The sequence below is a fragment of the Tyto alba genome, unplaced genomic scaffold, assembly GCF_018691265.1.
Source record: "Tyto alba isolate M040663 unplaced genomic scaffold, T.alba_DEE_v4.0 Super-Scaffold_26, whole genome shotgun sequence".
In the NCBI taxonomy this organism is placed as follows: domain Eukaryota; kingdom Metazoa; phylum Chordata; class Aves; order Strigiformes; family Tytonidae; genus Tyto; species Tyto alba.
In genome coordinates this window covers 12,913,734-12,933,412 of record NW_024881300.1, presented here as the reverse complement: position 1 = coordinate 12,933,412, position 19,679 = coordinate 12,913,734, and the positions used below count along the sequence as shown (strand labels likewise).

Below are 19,679 nucleotides of genomic sequence, written 5' to 3'. Positions count from 1 at the left end.
TCAAATGGCCATAGCTGGATCATGATGCATAAGCCTGACCAAGTAATATTCCTGTTGCACGTATGCTTTAATTTAATATTTCTCTAATTCAGCCTTTTTTTTCCTGCCTTCCCTTCACCAGGAAGTGACACCTGTGGCTGAAAAGGGCCATTTATAGGAATAAACGTTAACTTATTCTTGAGGCTTTTCTAGAAATTGTCAACTCTCCGTCCCTTCCTTGAAATCACGGCCTTCAGTTCTTTACGCTATTTTGAAGAAAAGTGTGTTTTTGCTAATGGCTGGGTGCAAGTGGCTGGCTTTCAGTGTGAGCAGCTGTCTCTTCCCAAGCAGTCCTGCAGGTAGTGGCCAGAATCAAAGAATTCTGTAGGTGATCTATTCTGGGAGGCAGAGCTGTGTTTTCTACAGAAAGTTGGTGCTGTTCGTCTCTTGCTGTGGTCCCACGAGTCTTTTCTTCATCTGAGCACGTTTTACAGTTCTCATGAGAGCAAAAGAGTGTGCTTGTTCAGTGCACCTTTTTGGGAGATGAGAGATGGCGTCTTGAGTCTCCTCTGGCTGACAGTCACATTGCATGGGAATTTCTCATGCTGTGTGCAAATGCTTTGTTAGGCTACTGTATCAAAAGAATGGACTTTATTTTCTTTTTCTCTTCTTCTGCATCCACAATTCTCTTTCAGAAGGGAACTGGTGCTGCTTTCAAAATAGGTAACGTAAGCACCTACTGCCAAGGGAGGATTGAAACAGTGATCCTGATCTGACACAGGCATCTATTTTTGACGTTCAGGGAGGCACCCAAGTCTGAAAGGTCTGGTTTAACACATTCCTTTCACCAGCTTTTCCTTTTGCTGTCTTACCTTATTGCTGAGACTTGAATTAATGCTATTTGGTGTGTTACATGTTTTACTTCAAACAAAATGTAAGAAGTCTCCTGAGGCACTGTAGGCTCTGCCTTGGAAAAATCCAGCTCAGTATACTGACAACTCTGAATCTGATTTGGAGATACCTACCTTCCATGTGTATTTTATAGGGAATGTAGTTTTACAGTTCAGGGTTATAGATGCTTTTCTGGAGGGTTAAGGATTGGAAGCGAGGTGGTATAGTGCTGAGCAGCCAGGACCCTTAGTCCTTACCTAGGTCCAGAAATTTGGTGGTGTTCAGCATTTTCCAGTTCTTTCTGTTCCCAACTGGTTTTCATGAGAGTCTTTGGTAATTTGTGCATTTGGGCAGGGCATGGGGGCATTTTTGTCTTTGCTTGTCATTTAGGGCATCTAGCATAGATGTGCCTCTAGGGGATTTTTCAGTATAAGTGCAGAAGGCACAAATTGGCACAAGTAAGTTACTACCTTTGTTTTAAGAAGGATCATTTTGAAGAGAAAAAAACTCTAAAGACACAATAAATTAGTTCAGAGACTGTCTATAAATACTAGGTAGATATTGCATCAATGAAATTGGCCTTTGAGTTAATAAAACCAAGTTGCTGGAGCCTTCTGCTCAGGCTTAACAAATCTCCATGCTTCTGTTTGTAATTGCTTCAATGGTAAATGAGATCAATTTTGTATTAATAAGTTGGTCTGTTTAGATTTATATACATTTAAATAGGATGCTCAAGTTGATGATTCTAGTTAAATTATACTAACTACATGTTTCCTGTAGAGGATGTTCTGTGAGCGATGGTCCCCAGCTGGTAGGAGGGAAGACACTGAATTGCTTTTATCACTGTGGCTATTGACACCCATCTAACCCTGGAGTAGCTAGGAGAGTGGGCCGGAGGCTCTGGTGAGCTGGGATGAGGAAGGGGGAGACCCTGGAAGGGGAGGAGGTTTCCAGCAGGAGCTTCATGGTTTCACTAAGGATTGGCTTGCATACTTTTTTCGTTTTGTTTTGTTTTTTTCCTCCCAACTGTTCTGGGCAAGCAGCCAAGAAGGAATCCCAATAAGCAATTCATGAGCTGACAAGAACTAAAATTATATTGGTATAACAGGCTATTTCTGTCTCTCTTCCCCGTTCTCCCCCTGTCCTCCTCTAATAGGAGATTTTTACAACTTGGATGACAAAAACCCCCAAAACCACCACCACCAAAAGCCCCTGGAAAACCACATACAGGAGGTGCCCAGATCTTCTAGTGGCTGCAGCCCTCCCTGTTAAAAAGGCTACCAGCCTCGAAGAGTGAAGTTGTTTGTTCTTTCTGGCTTTGTAGCCTAAATACAGGCACCTGGACAGGAGCAGTGGGGATTTGGTGATGTGTGTTGCCTGCTGGCAGGCTGAGCTGCCCGGACATGGGTCCTCTCCCTGTGGGTGCAGGGGCTCTTGCTGTGAGCCTGTGTCCTGACAGCTGCCCGTGGCCAGCCCAGGGAAACTGTGAGCCTCGTTTGCCCTGGTGGTGAAGATAATGGTCCTTGTCAACCCCTATAAAAGCTTTTGCGTGCTTTAAGTGTTTGTGATGTGTTGGTAAGAAATTACAGGTGCAAAATAACTTAGTTGATGTCAGAGATTAATGCATATTTTCTGCCAGTCAGCATTACTTGGAGATGGCTGTTCTTGTCGACTCTGAAGTTTTCAAGACATAGTTTCAGCTCTTGTATTATTCTGAAAAGTTTTATGTCCAGAGCAGTGTTTAAAAATGCAAACAAATTTTGAAAGCCCCCATGTGAATTCTATGCGTTTTCTCTTTACAGATGGATTGAATATATTATGCAGTCACCATTCTTAAGAAAAAATATTAATAGATGTATAGATGTAGTGTATTAATTGAGAGTGTTGAAGAGGTGGTTGAAGTCAGAATTTAATTTCTCAGGTTATGAGATTAGTTACTGAAATTCTAAAATTCTTCACATTGAATCTCTGGTATGTGGATTCCAATTTCTAGTATTTTTGAATGGATATGTTTTGTAAATGCTAAACACACTCTATAGCTGTAGATGTAATCCATCTTTAGTTTGTGATAGTGTAAAACAAATCAACTCCCAGTTAAAAAGCTATAGAATACTGTATTGATGTCTGTCTCAAAATCCCCTTCCAAAAGCAGCTGGGACTACTTGACTGTTTTTCTTAACCTGTTTGTCTATGAGGACCCTGGGAAGTTTATTTGGAGGAGTTTCCATCATGTGTCTTGGTTCACTTGTATTCTTGCCTACAATTAGTAGCCTATCTGAAAGGAGAAGCAAGAATAACCTCTTGCTCTACACACAGCCCGTGGCTCTTCCCTCCAGATGAAGCTTTGGTGTGGTTCGTTTGTGCCTTGAGCACACTGGTACACTCTACTTCACAGGGCCCCATCTGGGACTAACTTTCCATTTCTCCTGTTTAAGTACCATGTCTGTGCTTTTGTGTAGACTACTGGTTTGAAACCTTTCATAGTTGGGCCTCTCGGTGCTGCGTTCTCCAGGACCCCTTGCTGTTGTCTCTTCCGTCCTTGCTGTCGTTGTCTTGCGTTCACCCTTGCCAGTGTGGCGCTCAAGGTGAGCAAAGCAGCAGAGCCCATCTTGTTATGCACGCTCGGCTTTGGGCCTCAGCCTGGATTTCCTTTGCCAGGACATTTGTAGTTGTGCCATGAGGTGCTGATACACAAATTGATGATGTTTGGTCCTCGGCTGGTAACTTTTGTAATTCTGAGCCAGCTGCTGCTGGGGACAGTGGGTGACTGGTCTTCTAGAAATAGCGTATGGGCTTTCCCTACCATTCTGCTCCTGTGCTGCTCCCAGTTTGGTATTCAGTTGTCAAAGACCTTTTGGGCTATTTGTTGTTTTTTTTTTTTTTTTTTTAAGGTATCCACATTTGGACCTTGGTTGGCCTGGCCAGGTGATGGATCTGATGTACACATTAGCGACAGCTGAACTTGGAAGTGGAATGATGACTTTCACAGTGGAGTAACTTTTGGCTTTGCACAAGAGTTGTGTAACTAAATGCGAGAGGGAATTGGTGTGTTCTCGACAGGAGGCCCTTGGCTCTGGCAGCTTGCTGGCCTTTTGGCCTTGCAATAGGCTTTGTTTGTTCAGGCTTCTTCCTGATAAGCAATTTAGCTGTTCTGGGTTGTTTCTTTTGGAGCTACTTTTCTGGGGACTTTAATTGAATTTAGTTGCTTTCATGTTTGATTGTTTTACGTGAAAGGTGCTTGTGATGTTAAGTTCATCCTGAGATTTGGACTATATCTCATACAATTAAAACCAATGTACAGTATTTGGAAGTGTTACTTTCAAAAAATTTAGTTCAGGTATTTTGGATCATCTTGCTCATATATGTTATATTACACATTCACTGAAAGGACAACAGAATTCATAAATAACACCTTTGTGAGCCGTTTTTAAAATTGAGATCAGAACCCTTTTTAAAGCATGAAACATCTTTCTTTTTTTTGAGCAAAAAATTTTTAACCAGTATGAATTGCAAAACATTCATGTTGATGGTAGATGATGTTGGCTGAAAGGAAGCTGACAGTATGGGTAATTGTGTAACTAAACTAACTAGTGGTAGGCTTGTGCATTTTACTACTTCCTCTGCTCAATTTCCTGTGTTGATTCCGGGAAAATGTTTCATCCTCTTCTCGCAGAGTAATCCCAAATGGGATGGATGGGGGATTAGACCCCTTTCTGTTGGTCCAAAACATAAACTGGGAAGTGCCAAATTCTGTTTGGCTGGAAGTCGTCTCTTGGAATCAATGAAGCTGGCTGATTTTCTGGGAAGTATCTAAGCAAAAAATTGTGGATGTTACATTTAAAAAAAGAATAGTGAACTTGATTTGCATATTCACTCATTTTCATGCAATTTCTGTTTTCTCTATGCAAATGTGGCCATTTTTAGAGCAACTAATGCAGATGTCTGCTTGATTCTCTGTGGAAGTTCAAATAGTTCAAACTAGTAGTAGTTCCTTAACTAGAGAATTAACTCCTTAAAGTGAGAACATAAATGTTGTGGCGAGCTTTTTCAGTAGCTTTTTACAGCTTTTGACAGGACAGTGTTCAGTTTGGAGCTTTTTTTTTTTACTATATATTAGTTCTGTTTAAAATATTCAATAGCATATGAACAACACTGTTTTGGTCTTGATTACATAAAGGAAAGAATAAAATGTTGCTATTTGTGGCATGCTAATGTTGATAGCTTCTATATGTGATTCCCATTAATATTTCTATTTTCTGCAGAATGAAGTACAAGGTTAAAGTTTATATTTTGGACTGATAACATGCTGTTCTTGTATCACGAGCATGAAACAGAATTTTTTTTTCCTAATATGCCAAGAGTTAGATTGGCATAACATTCATAAGGAGCCCCTACTTTTTGTCCAGGCACCAAGAGTAGTGGGGGAACCATAGCATTGGGGAAGGGAGGGGAGAGCGTGAGAACGTTCTCCACTTTACTTTTTCAGGAAAAGATGCAAGAGGAAGAATGTTTATTTTCTATGTAGCATATTGGAGAGCTCATTATAGAAAGTGTAAGACATGTGGCATTACCCACATGCCTAGTGTTGAGAACTCTACTTTCCTCTCTAAATAAATATCTCTTTAGATGCTGAAGATAGAAGCTGTCCTGTGCTGATTACACGGGAATACTGAAATTGTAGAATTGAGTAATTACCTGCATGTTTGACTGTGAAATTTTCTAGAAGGAGAACACAATGATTTATCCTGTTTGTTAATTGCTGTAGAAAAGATGAAAACACTATTTTTTTCCTATTCATTTCATTTATGTTCTTTTAGGATGTAGCGGTTTTATGTATTGGCTAAATAACAGACTGTTTCAAATGATCATTGTCTTAGTTTGATCCTGAAAGGCTCAGTGCACAATCAGAACCACCAAATTGTAGTGCGTCTCTAATACAGTTGTCTAATTCAGCGTTGTATAGCTTGAAAACCCCTCCTTCTTAGCTTTTTCTACTTTTGGTGCTAATTAACATTTAGATGTTTCCTGATGGTTTCTTAAGTTCCTTTGCAGTGTGAAATTCATGTCTACTTAGGGAAAATAATCACCAATTTACTTACAGAATGCATATAAATTAACCAGCTCTTTTGTTTCATCTACATTTATATGCAATCAAGAAAACCAATTTAAATCATGCTTTCTACTGTAAAGCACCATAGCTTGTAAAGCAAGGCAAAAAATATTTTCAGCTATACATATGATATCAAGACCACCTAGAAAATTCAATTTTTAATAGGTCTATTGCATTTTGACACATCCAGTGTGAATATTGAGAGAAGTATAAAGTAGTTAGGAAAGTAATTAGCTTAGAGTATTGGTTTAGGTGCTGAAATGCATATGGGAGCTTCTTCTGTGTTTTCTCTGTTTATCATGTTTTAAAAAGTGGGAATACAGAAGAATATTTACCCTAGTTCTCAGAAGCAGAACCATCTGCAGCAAGGACTTCCTGAAAGACTTGTGTGTCTGTTGTTTTAGTAAGTGTGAGACTACCCGGCTCTGTATGTTGTTTTGTACTGCTATGTCTTGCCTGCTTCTTTATCTGTGGGATTTTTGTCATACATATGTGTCAAAACACCTTATGTCAATGAATTGATATCTTGTTTCTTCAGACAGGTGGAAGTAAGAAATTTTGACTGAAGATAAAATCTTATTTCCCAACCATTTTGACAATACAGGTTTCATATCTCAAATACAATAGCTAAAGGAACATTTTGTTGTTGAATTAAAGGGTCCTTCCAGTTGTATCTGGATTATTCTTTTAAATGCTCAGGGAAAAATCCCATTATGAATTATTGTTTGATATTAGCCTTCTGCGTTGCAATTGCTGCAGTAAGGAAAAGAATGTCTTTATTTGATCAAATTAATTCAAGTGTATGTGCAGGAGAGGGAGGGAGTGACCTGAAATGTGATTAATAGCTAGGACTAGATAAACTGATTGAACAAATTCTATTTCTCTGCATTATATTTTCCTTCTGATAATGTCCTGATATTGTTAATCATGTCTTTTGGAGTCTCAAGAAATAGAACGTTTTTCTCTCAAAGCAAGGAATGCTGTACAAAGCTACCTGTTCGGGACACAAGTATGGCATTTCCTACTCTAACTTGGCTGGTGGGATAAGAAGTAATTAGATCAGTGTGGTTCTGACTCTGGCACAGAAGGAAGGAAGCTGATTGAGGTGGGATTAACTAACAAGCTATAAATTCATAATGCATAAAAAAATCTCATCACACGTGTATAAGTGTGTATATATATGTGTGCATTTATATAAAATATATATGTATGGATATGTAAATGAGATCCTATGATAACTGTGACCATTATATGGATATATGACTTGAACGTGTAAACATGATCATGAGATGCCAAGCCCTGTGCAGCGAAGAGCTGTGTTTGAGTAAGGGCTTAAAAGTCTTCATGCACCTTTCCAGAAGTTCCAGTTCCTCCAGCCTGGCCTTGAAGGTATCTGGCTGCAAACTGACTCTTTCTCACTGCTCAGGCTCTGCTCACCTTCCTACAAATGTCTTGGCTCTACAGCTGCACCGGAGTTTGCTGGTAGGAGCAGGACAGTACTAGAAGCTGTGTTTACTCCCTGCTTTCATGTCTGGGGAGTATTATTTAGGCCAATCTGTTAGGCAGTTCTGCCTCATATAATACATTGCATATGATGGATGCTGTCTGTCATCCTGAAATGGGATGCGTATGTTGTATTTTTCAGCTAATCTCAGCTAGGATATAGACACTTTTGTCTGCTGTTGTACTGAAAAAAAATAAGGACCTGTATCTGTTCATCTAGTAAATGATTAAAATGAATGGTGGTCTCAGATTTCTGCAATAAATTACAGTGCGTGAAAAAAAGTTTAACTGACTTAATTTTTAAACTATTTTAAAAGGATGAGGTTAGAAAATGTGATTTACTCCCCGTGAGCTCTGCATTAATAGCCTTTCACTGTTCCTGATTGTATGAGGGTTGCACTGGGGTTTAACTATAGTCTTAAGTTTCACAGTCTAGGATAGGAGAATTAATAAGAAAATATTCAGCAGTGTTGAGTTTAGTAACAGGATGACACCAACTTGTAACTGCCTTTTAAACTGTCAGTGCAACTCTCCCTTACTTTTGATCTTCCGTGTTGTTGACAGTGTATGCCTAGAGAAGTATATCAGGACGCTGCAGGAGTTAAAATCTTAAACCTTCTCATTGTTCCATAACATTTAAACTTACTCTTTTTTGCTTCACAGGAAATGACCTAGAGGCCTTACAAATATATTTGTGCATTTTTGTTCTGAGTCTACAATTGAGGGCAAATGCAGTCTGGAAGCACCACTTCTTAATGTTACAACGGAAACAACTACCTCAACAAACAAGAAAAGGGGAAGAAGGCTTACAATAATAAACACTCTAATTTTTAATAGCATATATTTGCAAAGTCTTCTGCAAACAGAGTCCAGATTTTTTTTTTCCCCTCCAGTATTAAGAAGAGACACTACAAATAAACTCATTTGGCAGACTGGATCTGTCAAGACATTTGAAGATATTTGATCTGCTGACATAAGGATTTGCTTTTTCAAGGAAGGAGCCTCTGCACTGCTTTTCTAATCGCTGTTGATCAGTGGTTTGCTCCACTTTTCCTGCTATTACTAATGGGAAAATTGTATTAAGGTATTGCTTCTAAAACTATTATTTGCATCGACAAAAGTAAGTTTTGTAGACTTAATAGCAAGTGACAATAATATGCTCATGAAGAAATCATAGGCGATTAACTTCTCTGCTCCAGTGTTGCTTTTCTGTGTGCAGAGTGGAATACCAAACAAGAGACCAGAGCATTATTAAGATACTTCAGCTTGCTTTTTGAGTACAGTTTATAACTGCAGCAGGGCTGCACTGAACACTGAAAATACGGTCAGCAAATCCGCTGCCTTTCTCACTGCTGATACAGATTATACGGACGGACGCTTGCCTTTTTGAAATGCCTTTTGTGAAACTTATGTACATGGTCCTCCACTGTTACTGTACATAACTATATATTTGAAGAAGGAATTGGACAAGTGATTGTTAATTCAAGAAGTCTTTGGACAAGCACTCACTTATGTATTGCTGTAGTGCACAAGAAAGCAAAATGGACTATAAGCGGCGCTTTTTGCTTGGCGGGTCCAAGCAAAAAGTGCAGCAACACCAGCAGTATCAAATGCCTGAGCTAGGCAGGACCCTGAGCGCACCGCTGGCATCTACAACCCCAGCATCCCCTTTGGTCTCCTCAGCTGCTGCGGGCAGCTGCAACCACCCTGTGTCCCACACTACTCCAATCGCAGACATCCAGCAGGGAATCTCCAAATATCTGGATGCACTCAATGTGTTTTGCCGTACAAGCACTTTCCTTACAGACCTTTTCAGCAGTGTATTTAGGAACTCGCACTATTCTAAGGCAGCTATGCAACTGAAAGACGTGCAGGAACATGTCATGGAAGCAGCGAGTCGACTCACAGCAGCAATAAAACCAGAAATAGCAAAAATGCTGATGGAACTGAGTGCAGGAGCTGCGAACTTCAAAGATCAGAAAGAGTTCAGTCTACAAGACATAGAGGTAAGTTATCTTGGGGGACAGTTTTTTATATGTGAGTGTATCATTCCTTCTTAATTGGACTTCTCTTCAAAATCACTTCTACACCAGAAGTTCACTCTGCCTTGCTTTGTATTTGTGGGCAATGCTGGTAAAACAAGCAACTCTTCCATACTTATCTTTTCTTTAAAGTATTGAGATGTTTGCAGTGCCTGACTTCAAACTGTGTTGAACTAGGTATTTAGTAGGTATTTCTGTATAAGAGCTTGTACTCGATTTGAAGTTTTCATGAAATAAGAAAGATGAGTTATAATTAAATTGTACTACCTATACAGTTGTAAATGGTAATCTTCTATGTGATTTAAACTTATACCAGTGATACAACAGCCTCTTTCTTCTTTGGGGAAAACTGTGCTTAGTTTAAAAATAATAATAATAATGCAACGCTGTGCCCCTCCAAACCAATGAAGTAGAATTTTTAAACAATTTTCTGTTTTCTGTCAGCTTATTATTTCTAACAATATTAAGGCATCATATGCTAGATTAACCTATGCTTTCCTTAGTATTATCCATTCTGAGGGGAAACTTGAACAGTTGGGAGTGGTGTATTGTCATCAGTGTTTGTGTAAAGCTACCTATTGGTTGACTAATGATCAAAATTTGTATAGAATAATATCACTCTTCAAAACATTTTTGTCCTTTTAAGCTGTTGTGCTTAAAAGGAAGATACCATGCTAGCACGAGAGATTTGTGCTGTAAAAATTTGGCATGACTTTGCTGTAATTTTCGTATACTGACAGCGAGTGCCCAATAGCCAGAATTTGGATGTTTTGAAGTTGAGAGAGAATCCCCAACTCTCCTCATGCCTGGCTGGGTATTTCTGGGTATTTTTCCTGTAGTAAATATCTTAATTATGTAATCAGGCAGTGTTAAGTGATAGTCACATATGAATCCCTGGTGTTTTCAGTCGTTCCTTGTGTTTTGATATATTTCTTAACTTTGCAGAGACTGCTGTAAAGTAATTCCTACATAATTCCATCCTGAGTTGAAAACTGGGTTTTGAGTTTTCTTACTTTTTGATTTAGATTTCAGGTAACTTTGTAGGAATGAATGTTATATGCACATGCTTATCAAGCATTTTCTTCTTTCTGTAACTGTACAATTTATGGGCGAAGCAGTTAAGTAGAATGCTATTTGCAGTACATAATTGTAGTGAGAAATATGACTGACAGTTTTCAGTGTTGTATACTTAGTATAGCATGAAGTAAGATTGGCTCTATAATTGTTACAGATGTCTTCTGTAGACTGGTATTTTTGAAAACCATCAAATAACATCTCTGTTTAGCTAAGGCTGTAGGGTAAAAAAACCTGATTTTTTTTTTTTTTAATTCAAAAATCTATGTGAGTTTGTGTAATTAAAGACCTCAATAATACCTGTGCTGAAAGACATTTTTTAATTTAAAGCAAAAACATACAGAGCACTACCTGTCTTCTAGGGTTTTTTGTGGACTTTGAAACTCTGTCTTGCAAAATGTTGGCAGCGATCTGTATACTGGTTTTATGACCTAGTGAAGCAATTCTACGTGCTAATTCCTACCCTGCCTCACACACTCTGGGGGGGGGAGTGCTGCTTCAGCTTCAGCAGTGAGTGGAATTCACAAGCAAAAGGAAAACATTGTTTGCATAAGTTGGCTGCATGTCCTGACAGTTTAAAGCAAAGGTAGAGAAACTTGCTGTGATCCCTGCTTTACCTGTATAGACCTAACCCTTGCTTCTGAGCCCCATGTGCACCTGGACTGCTCTCTTCACGAGGCAGCTCTATGGTAAGAACAAATGTAAAAAGAATGCAGGCAAACCAGCTGGGTTGCTTGGTTTTCTTTTTAGGCATAACTTGTGGGAATTGACCACTTGTCATTGTACATTTCTTACACCTTTTCTTAATTAAAACTGCATATTGCACACAGCTTTAAAAAAGTCAACATGCAAGATTTATGGGAACTTTTGCATAATGAGACAAGTACTGCATTCTGCTTTCGCTTAAGAACAGTAACATTTAAAGATTTCACACTGACTCACATGATAGTTCTGCAAGTCAGCCAGGGAGCATGATTTAGATTACTTAAGTATATGAGCAAGCTAGTTGGATGATTGTGCCCAGGAAGCAGTTATCAGTCACTCATTGTCAAAATGGACCTTATCAGAGGTTAGTATAGAGAATATATTTTAAGTCTCTAGGTGACTTGAAAGTACATACTTGATATATAAGTATGCTGGAAGACCTGCTGAATTCAAAATAATCTTGAATTGAACAAATGAGTTTTCCAGTTGGGATGGAATTCAGAGGGGAAAACAATGCCAAAATATTTAAATAGAATTTTTCAGCCTCTTAAGTGGAGCCCTCTGGGCATCAGTTCTGAAGAACAGTTCTAGGGCTTATGGTAGTTGTATGTTGAGTGGAAGTCAGTGTTGTGTGGTTGCAAATAATAAATCGATGTTGTTGATACTATGCAAAGAGGCAGTTGTCAAGTATTTAACACAATTATAACCTGCAAGATCCATTCAGCTCTCTTCACTGGTTATTATGGCCTTAAACACAGCAGTGCACCCACATACCACTGCTGTTGCACTTAGAGAAATAGTGAGCAACTGGAGAGACACCAGAGGAGAGTAGCAAGAGTAATCAGACATCCAGAAAATAGAACTTCAGAGGACAGATTGAAAGACAGACTACAAAAGAGAAGACTTAAGAAGGAAAATCAGAATTGTTCAGGTATGCGAGAAGCTGCCAGAGACAAGAGTTTTGTTCTTCATGTCCATGTAAGGTGGAGCAAGAAGTAAGGAACTTAAATTTCAGAAGTAAAGATTCATATTAGGTGCTGTGGAAATACTTTATAATGTTATTGAAGCACTGAGCAGTGATGTGGATTGCTACAAAGGGTAGGGAGCCTCCATCATGTAGAACTTACAGAACAGGTTAAACCCGCATCTAGCAAAACTGACCCTGGTGAAATTTCTCCTTCCTTGGGACAGTAGCATGACCTTTTGCGAGCTTCTCCTACTCTGCTTCTCTGTGATTTGAAAACTGAGTTATTTATGCTGAAATTTTAAAATTGTAGTTTGTTTGTTTGTTTGTTTTTTTTCCCTTCATCTATAGAAAAATTAACATTTCCTGAAACTACCAGCAGCATTAAAAAACTCATAATGGAAATAGAAAAATATGAAGGGCTTGCCTGACTTCATCAAACTTCACTGACCAGGGGAATAGAGTGTGAGAGGCAGTTTAATTGTTTCCCTGGAAAATATAAGGGGGAAAATACAGTAATATCAGAAGTTGCTTTTGCAGCTTCTGTAGTAGATGACTGAAAGAACTTAAAACTCTGAGATAGAATTGAGAGGTGGTTGAATGTCTGAGTGGCAGCTCAGCAATGTCCTAAGAAGAGGTACTCCAGAGCCTCTTATTTGCAGGATGGAGGTGAAATCAAAGTCATGGTGGGGTGGGAGAACAGAACCCCGACTTCATGAGAAGGACATGAGAATGAGGCTTTTTCTATGCATGAGCCCATCTAAGGAAAAAATACTTTTCTTAAACCTTCCTTAACAAAGGCTGTATGTTTTGAGAAAGAATTAGAAACATAAGCAGAGCAGGTTCAGCATTAGAAATTTATCAGAGCACTATGGATTTTCTGAGATGCCTTACGTTTTTATCTAGTGTATTGGGCTCTAGCCCACAGGGAAGGCAATATCAAGGAAACTTAAAATTCTGATGAACATATACTGACTTGTATTTGAAGTAAAAAAGGTTGTGCAACCTGGACTATAGCAGCAGTGGGTGAGGTTTTTAAATTATTTATTGTTTTTTAGCAGAACAGAGTTTGCTAGTCCAGAGCTGTCTGCCAGGCTGTGTAAGAGGGTGACTTCTCTTGATCAAAGTGTTGGTGACAGATGGAGTTTCCCTAGGTTTCTTAATTTCAGAAATATAAATGCTGATCAGTTTCTGCTTTTCCTTTTCCCCTTTCAAAAAACTTTGACTTCTTAGGTGTTTTGTGCCTATATGGGTGAGGAACAGCTTGGAAGTTGGGGGAAACGGGAGTGTATTTTATGTTAAGTTTTCCAGATCTGTTGTTAAAGTTTTGTAAACTGGAAGAATGCAGTAAAACTGTACTTCTGTTAATAAAAGTGTGAAAGGAAATCCTCTGTGTGTGTGGGATTAAAACTGAGGAAAAGTTTGTATGTTTCATCCTCGTCTGTGAAGCTTTGCAGCAGCCTCAGTACTGCAGAATACAAAGAATTAATCTTGGTTTAGTTACACAGAGTTTGTATATTGTCTTAAAAGTGGTAGTAGTGACAGATGTACACACTTCCTTCCTAAACAAAAGGGAAGTGTGAATGGTCACAGGATATTTACTTGGATGCTCTGTTTTCTATTAAATGGGGATAATTTTTGGCTTTTCTGTGTATACAATAACGGAAGTTTTTTGAACAAGAAGCTTGTGGGACAAAGTTGTCTAAGTAAATATAAAATGTAGGCTTCCCTTAGCAAACACTGTAAAGCCCAATTAAAATATTTTTTTTTAATTATTGTCTTTCCTGTGATCTGCAGGGATTGGCCTGACTTTTCTGAGTTGAGGAACTGTTAGTAGCAAAAGGCTGCTTCAAATCAGTAGAAAATGGTATGGCTTGCTGCAATACCACTGTATTCTTCTCTTGGTGTATAATCTCATGGTCTGCTCTCAGATCTGCTAGCACTGTCCTTAGAACTATTTTGTATTGCATTTTATTTGCTGCTTCTTATTTTTAAAATGCTTAACATGTAAATTATTTTTCACTAAATTATAGTTAGCATTTTAGTAGCTGTCAGTATCAGATTATCACTACTGGGTTTTTAGGCTGCTTGTTAGCAGAAATGAGTCTGTTAGGTTGCCCATGTCCCATAATACTGTAGATGTAAAGGTGCAACTTCTGATAGAGTCTAGTTTATCTTGCAGGTAACTCTTTTTTTCAATAAGCAGGATTGTGTCTTTCCTTGGAGGTGTTTTGGTCACGAGATGACTTTTTCAAACTGCAGGGCATTGCTACGTAATAAAAATGAGTAATATTCTGCTCACTTTCAGTAATATGTGAGAAAGGGTATTATCTCATGATCTGGTACACCAGTTTGAATCATACCTCATTAACTTCATTATATTTCTATTTTAATCTGGTCTCTTTGGTGAGTAGACAGGTTATACACAGGGTTTACTGTTACCAAAATCATTAAGAACTCTAAGGGAAATGTGAGTAGTAGAAAACCACTGAATAAGTGTGTTGTTGTGTTTTGGGTTTTGGTTTTTTTTGAGTGTTTTGTTTGTTTAGGGAAATAATAACAACAACAAAAAAAAAGGTAGAAAAAGAAGAAAAATTCTGCTACATAAAATTGCAGTTGGAACTGCAGGTCAGTGTTTGCATCAAGTTTGAAAGACTTTCAAGGTTATTTGCTAACTTTATTAGTAGTAGCCTTCTGTTTTAAAGAATCTGTTGTAAAATATTTGTTTTCCCAGGATATTGCATGGCACCACTGTTCAGCAATGAAATCTGTCAATTTTATGTGTGCATATTGTCCAGCAAAATATTCCCAAGTTGATTGTGTGCTCCCATTAAGAGGATAATACAGGACAGAGTAATCTAACACTGTATCTCCACCTGATGCTCCTGTTTGTATGTAACCAGTTTGATTAAACTCATCACCTGCTGCAGAGACAAGGAAGTTTGAAGTGAGGCTTCCTCAAAAAGTCCAATTTGCCTGAACAGGAAGAGAGATTCATTTAGGTGAAGTTATTCAGGTGCTGAGGTGGATAGCTGTCCTACCTGGTAATGGGTTAGGAAAATCGGGGTTCTAGAGCTATATGTATCAGGACAAAAAGTCTGCAAGCTGAAGACCTCATCGTATGTGCAATATAATTGATTCTAAGACATAGTTTAAGAAAACACTGCTACTACCAAGAAAAACTTACTAGTTGACACTTGTGATGATTCCAGTTCATCTTTGATTACTACATAGTCTCTAGGTTTTAGTTTGTTCTTACTGTGGGCTAAAGCAGGAGTGTCAAACATTCCTGCATGGGAAAGTAGAAAAAAATAAATTTGAAAAACAGGTGGTGGTGCTCTGTGAAAAAACCTCATCCATATGATAGTATTGTTCTGCAGATTTTGCAACAGAGATTTAGTATATTGCTTTACATGCTTCAGTAACTGCTGGTCAACCCTGGTTCTGTTTGCCAAACTGGTGGCAGTCGTACTTCTTTGACACAGTTAAGAAAGAGTTTCAGCTCTTTGGAAGAAAATCCTCAAGAAGTGAACTTTAAAGCAAAGTGACTTTGGCATCTGCAGTGAGTGTTTAACAGTGCAAAAATCCTCCACCACTTGGATTTCATTTTAAGCAGTTAAAACCATCCTTACCCATTTCTGAGGAGGACTGAAATAGATTATTTTTCAAAGAAAATAGAAGTTCAGTAAAGCAGATGTTACTATTTATCTTTGCTGTTTAACATTGTAAATTATACTAGGAATGTTGTGTGCTGCCACTTAAAAACTAAATAATTTGTTTATTTTGAGCATTATTCCCAGGCAGGGGAAACTTCAACCTCTGTACCTTAAATATTCTCTGAAACTTAATCGGCTTGAAATTCCTGGTGAGTCCTAGTTTCTTCTTCCCCTGAGAACTGCATTGTTCGTACACAGAAATATTCAGATCACCAGTTGCCCTTTCCTGCAGTTTTCTTATAAATCTTTCTAGTCTTGTAGCCAGGAAAATTGGGAGTTTTATTCATTTTATCATTTGCTGACTGCTTTTTTATAATAAGGCAAACGCCACTTTCAGAGGTCAGTCAGAGTACCAAAAATGTTTAATTTTATGCCTTGTACAAAGAAGGGAAGTGATTGAATCAGAATGGAATGTCAAAAGGAGTCCGGATGCAATGGAAAAAAGCATTGCCACCACTGGTTCTTCTGAAGTAGATAGTTAATGCATATAACTGTTCGTGTGACTACAGAGTCTTGCCAGTAAAATCATTGTGTCTGAATATTTTTATTCCAGAAGAATGTAGCTGAAAATAAGCCAGATGATTTATTCGCTTCGAGGCATGATGGCTTTGTACATTATCTGTGTATTTTATGAATTATTCCTAAAATGGAATTCAAGTTGAGTCTTTTTTAATAAATCAAGGTCAAATGTACATTTTAAACCACTTTGTGTGACAAACTCCATAAAAGAAACAAAACACTTTGAATAGTTTTTAAATGCTTTTGACAGTAATTTGGAAAATACTTGCTTCTCTGCTGCATTCTAGTTATGCTTTGTTGTAAGCTTCCATCTGCTTAGGAGAGAGTGGCCCTGAAGGTGGATGGAGCACACCTGCGCGTGCGGCTTCACTCTCCAGGTTGTCCTTCGGGATGGTTGCACTCCTGTCTGTGTTTCCACATGTGGTGGCTGCACCTAAATAATCAGTTTGTGTGACCTGTTTTGTTTTGCTTGCAGTAAGCGAGGCATATATCTGTCTTTGGTCATAGTTCTTATTAGCATTAGTATGAGAGAGGGAGCTAAATGGGGGATGGGACCTTCCAGGGGACAGAGGTCCAGGCCGCGGAGCCCAGCTCGGCTGGCAGAGGTGGGCACCCCTTCCCTGGTGTGATGCTGGTGCTGCCCCCAGCATGTACGGGGAGGGCCCAGCAGCCCTTCTCTTCCCTGCCTTTCCTCAGACTTTCCAAGTGTTACATGACCCATTTCAGTGAAATGTTCTGAAGAGAAGATTAGTGCCACGGTAGCAGTTCCTGTCAGACAATGCAAGTGACAGGGCTGCAACTTTGTGCATGCAGTCTGCAGTCACTTATATTCTAAAAATGGCACTGAGTTGCCACTGTATTATGTGGCAGAATGTTTTCAATGCTTTTTACCAGTTATTGCTCTGCTTGGAAGATAAACTGGATTAAACTTTTTGGATCTTTATGATAATGCTTTAAAATGATTCAGATTTTTGGTTTGGGTTTTTAGCATAAATTCAGCTAGGTCTTGGCACAAGTAGGTTTTGCTGTTGACTTTGTCTCTGTGATAATATGCTACTCCCATCTTGTATTGCTTCATGTACTTGATACTGATAAGTAACTTAGCAAGCTTTTCATTCTTCAAATAACCAGAACTTCATGCAGAAGTAAAAATGATGTTGGATCAGTCTGATCTCCCCTTAATTCATAGAAACTGTTGCTCAGTCACTGTTTACCTTATTTTAAGTGAAAGATTAAATACCATGTGGTAACTGAAGTGTTATCTTAATAAAAAGAGATCTGAGTTTAACTTAGTTCCTTACCCCAAACACTGAACGAAACGGAAGGAGGGAAACTTCTGTGCAGTCTTCTATTTGCTTGAAACTGGTTTGTTTCTTCTCCTGCAGGTACTTGGGCGATGTTTCTTGACGGTGATGCAGGTCCACTTTCAGTTCCTGTCACAAGCTTTGCAAAAGGTGCAGCCAGTGGCACACTCTTGCTTTGCTGAAGCTGTAGCTCAGGAGAGAAAGAATGTTAGTGGAGCTGGAGCCTCAAATTTAAGCCCTACAAATGAGCTAGAAGATGCAATAAGATCATGGAGAGGAGCAGCAGAGGTACGGAGGTTTCGTTGTAGTGACATTATATTTAGCAAAATGACAGTTATGTGTAGTGAAACCTTAATTCAGACTGGATGCCCTGATAAAGGAAGAAAATACCTGATTTTAAAGACATGCTATGTTTGAAGGGGAGAACGTGGTGCAGTTAGTTTCAGATGCTAAAACTTGTTTTACCTATATGGTGGTTATACTATCTTAGCCCTGTATAAAGCTTTCTTTGTGATATGATTTTACATAAGGAGTGCACAAACAGTGGAAACAGGTTTTTTTGTTATTAGTAATGAATTAGCAATGTTCAAAAGTGGTTTGACAGACAGCAAATTTTAAAATATACCCAACATACAACAAGTTGTTGAAAATCAGAGCAAAATCTTAATGAAAAATAATTTCTGTAATGTCTATTTCTTACATTTTGAGTATGAATTCTATTTTATACTTGAAAATCTTCACAGTGACTTTGAATACTTCTGTCTTTATGCTGTTAAGCCTGATGGTGCTTGATCCATCAGTTGTTGGAATGTTAATTTTATTACTGAAGTGTATTACTCTCTGGACTTGTATTTTCACAAACACTTGCTGTCTGTGGCATCCTTATCTTACTGATGAAAAAGTACTTTACAAAGACAAACAGTTTTATGAGCTTTTCTGCTTTCCCTTGCACTATTGAAGTCTGCAGACTGATAGGTCAAAATGGATTCAGACACAGAGTGCATGGTTTCCTTAAATTCAAGTAACTTGGAGCATGTACTTTTGAAGTCTAATTTGGCAGCCCACAGAGGCACATTAATCATCTTGACTGGAAATCTTGTCAAAGTTTCCATTTATCAACTAACATCTGGAAGGTATACGAAAGCAAATAAGTTTCCTTTAGAATTATGAATGCAGAGGAATTATTTGTCGTTTTTACTGCAGCATAAATTTCTTTCACTGGATAAAATAGGGATGTGGGAATGCATTAGGTGTATTACAGGTAATCATAACAGGTCTAATCCTGGTCTAGCTTTACTCCTTTTGCATAAACAGTTAATTTGATGTTTAATATACTTAGTTTCTTAAAACTGTGTTACAATTTCTAGAAATGCCTGCAATTGTTATCAAGGTTGTTTAAAATGTGGTTAAAATTAAATTTGGGTTTGCAGAATCCGGGACCTTAACTTTATTTTTTACTTCCTTAACAGTCCACTTCAGCTATGTCTGTTAATAAAACCTCTGTTTGAAAATAGAGTTTAATACAAGTATTAGACTAATCAAATCCTTTATTAAACATACATGGGGAGGAGATAAGAAAAATACAGGTTCTCTGTAGTTTCAGAATCACAATAGAGGACAGATCTCAATTTTTATGATTGTCTAAAACAACTGATCTGAAGTATTTATGTGAGGTTTTAGGATAGCATAAGAAAAATCTGTGCTCCCTAAATAAATAAAAACTTTATCTTCCTTATAACTGTAGATAGACTAATATGCAAGTCATTTTGATAGAAGGGAGACTTGAAATACTGAAATCGTCCCAAATTTTTACTTTGTGGAGTGGAAGGCAATCCATATAAAATTAGCCTCTTTGGCAGGAGAATACACTGC

At 38.3% G+C, this 19,679-nt stretch overlaps 1 protein-coding gene and 1 long non-coding RNA gene across 6 annotated transcripts in view; one reads left to right on the top strand and one right to left on the bottom strand.

Moving 5' to 3' along the window:
* The window catches only part of GARRE1 (granule associated Rac and RHOG effector 1), a 60,303-nt gene that overhangs the window by 20,111 nt on the left and 20,513 nt on the right, over nucleotides 1-19,679 (top strand). For all 4 annotated transcript variants that reach the window (XM_042797706.1, XM_042797707.1, XM_032987153.2 and 1 more), the window contains 2 exons: nucleotides 8,147-9,489; nucleotides 17,889-18,095. In XM_042797706.1, coding sequence (XP_042653640.1) covers nucleotides 8,995-9,489; nucleotides 17,889-18,095 — 702 coding nt within the window. In that variant the 5' untranslated portion in view covers nucleotides 8,147-8,994. The remainder of the gene's footprint in view (nucleotides 1-8,146; nucleotides 9,490-17,888; nucleotides 18,096-19,679) is intronic.
* LOC116960233 overlaps nucleotides 1-19,679 on the bottom strand; it is a 40,925-nt gene that overhangs the window by 13,469 nt on the left and 7,777 nt on the right. For both annotated transcript variants that reach the window (XR_004406275.2, XR_004406276.2), the window contains exon 3: nucleotides 17,805-17,991. This is a non-coding gene — a long non-coding RNA (uncharacterized LOC116960233). The remainder of the gene's footprint in view (nucleotides 1-17,804; nucleotides 17,992-19,679) is intronic.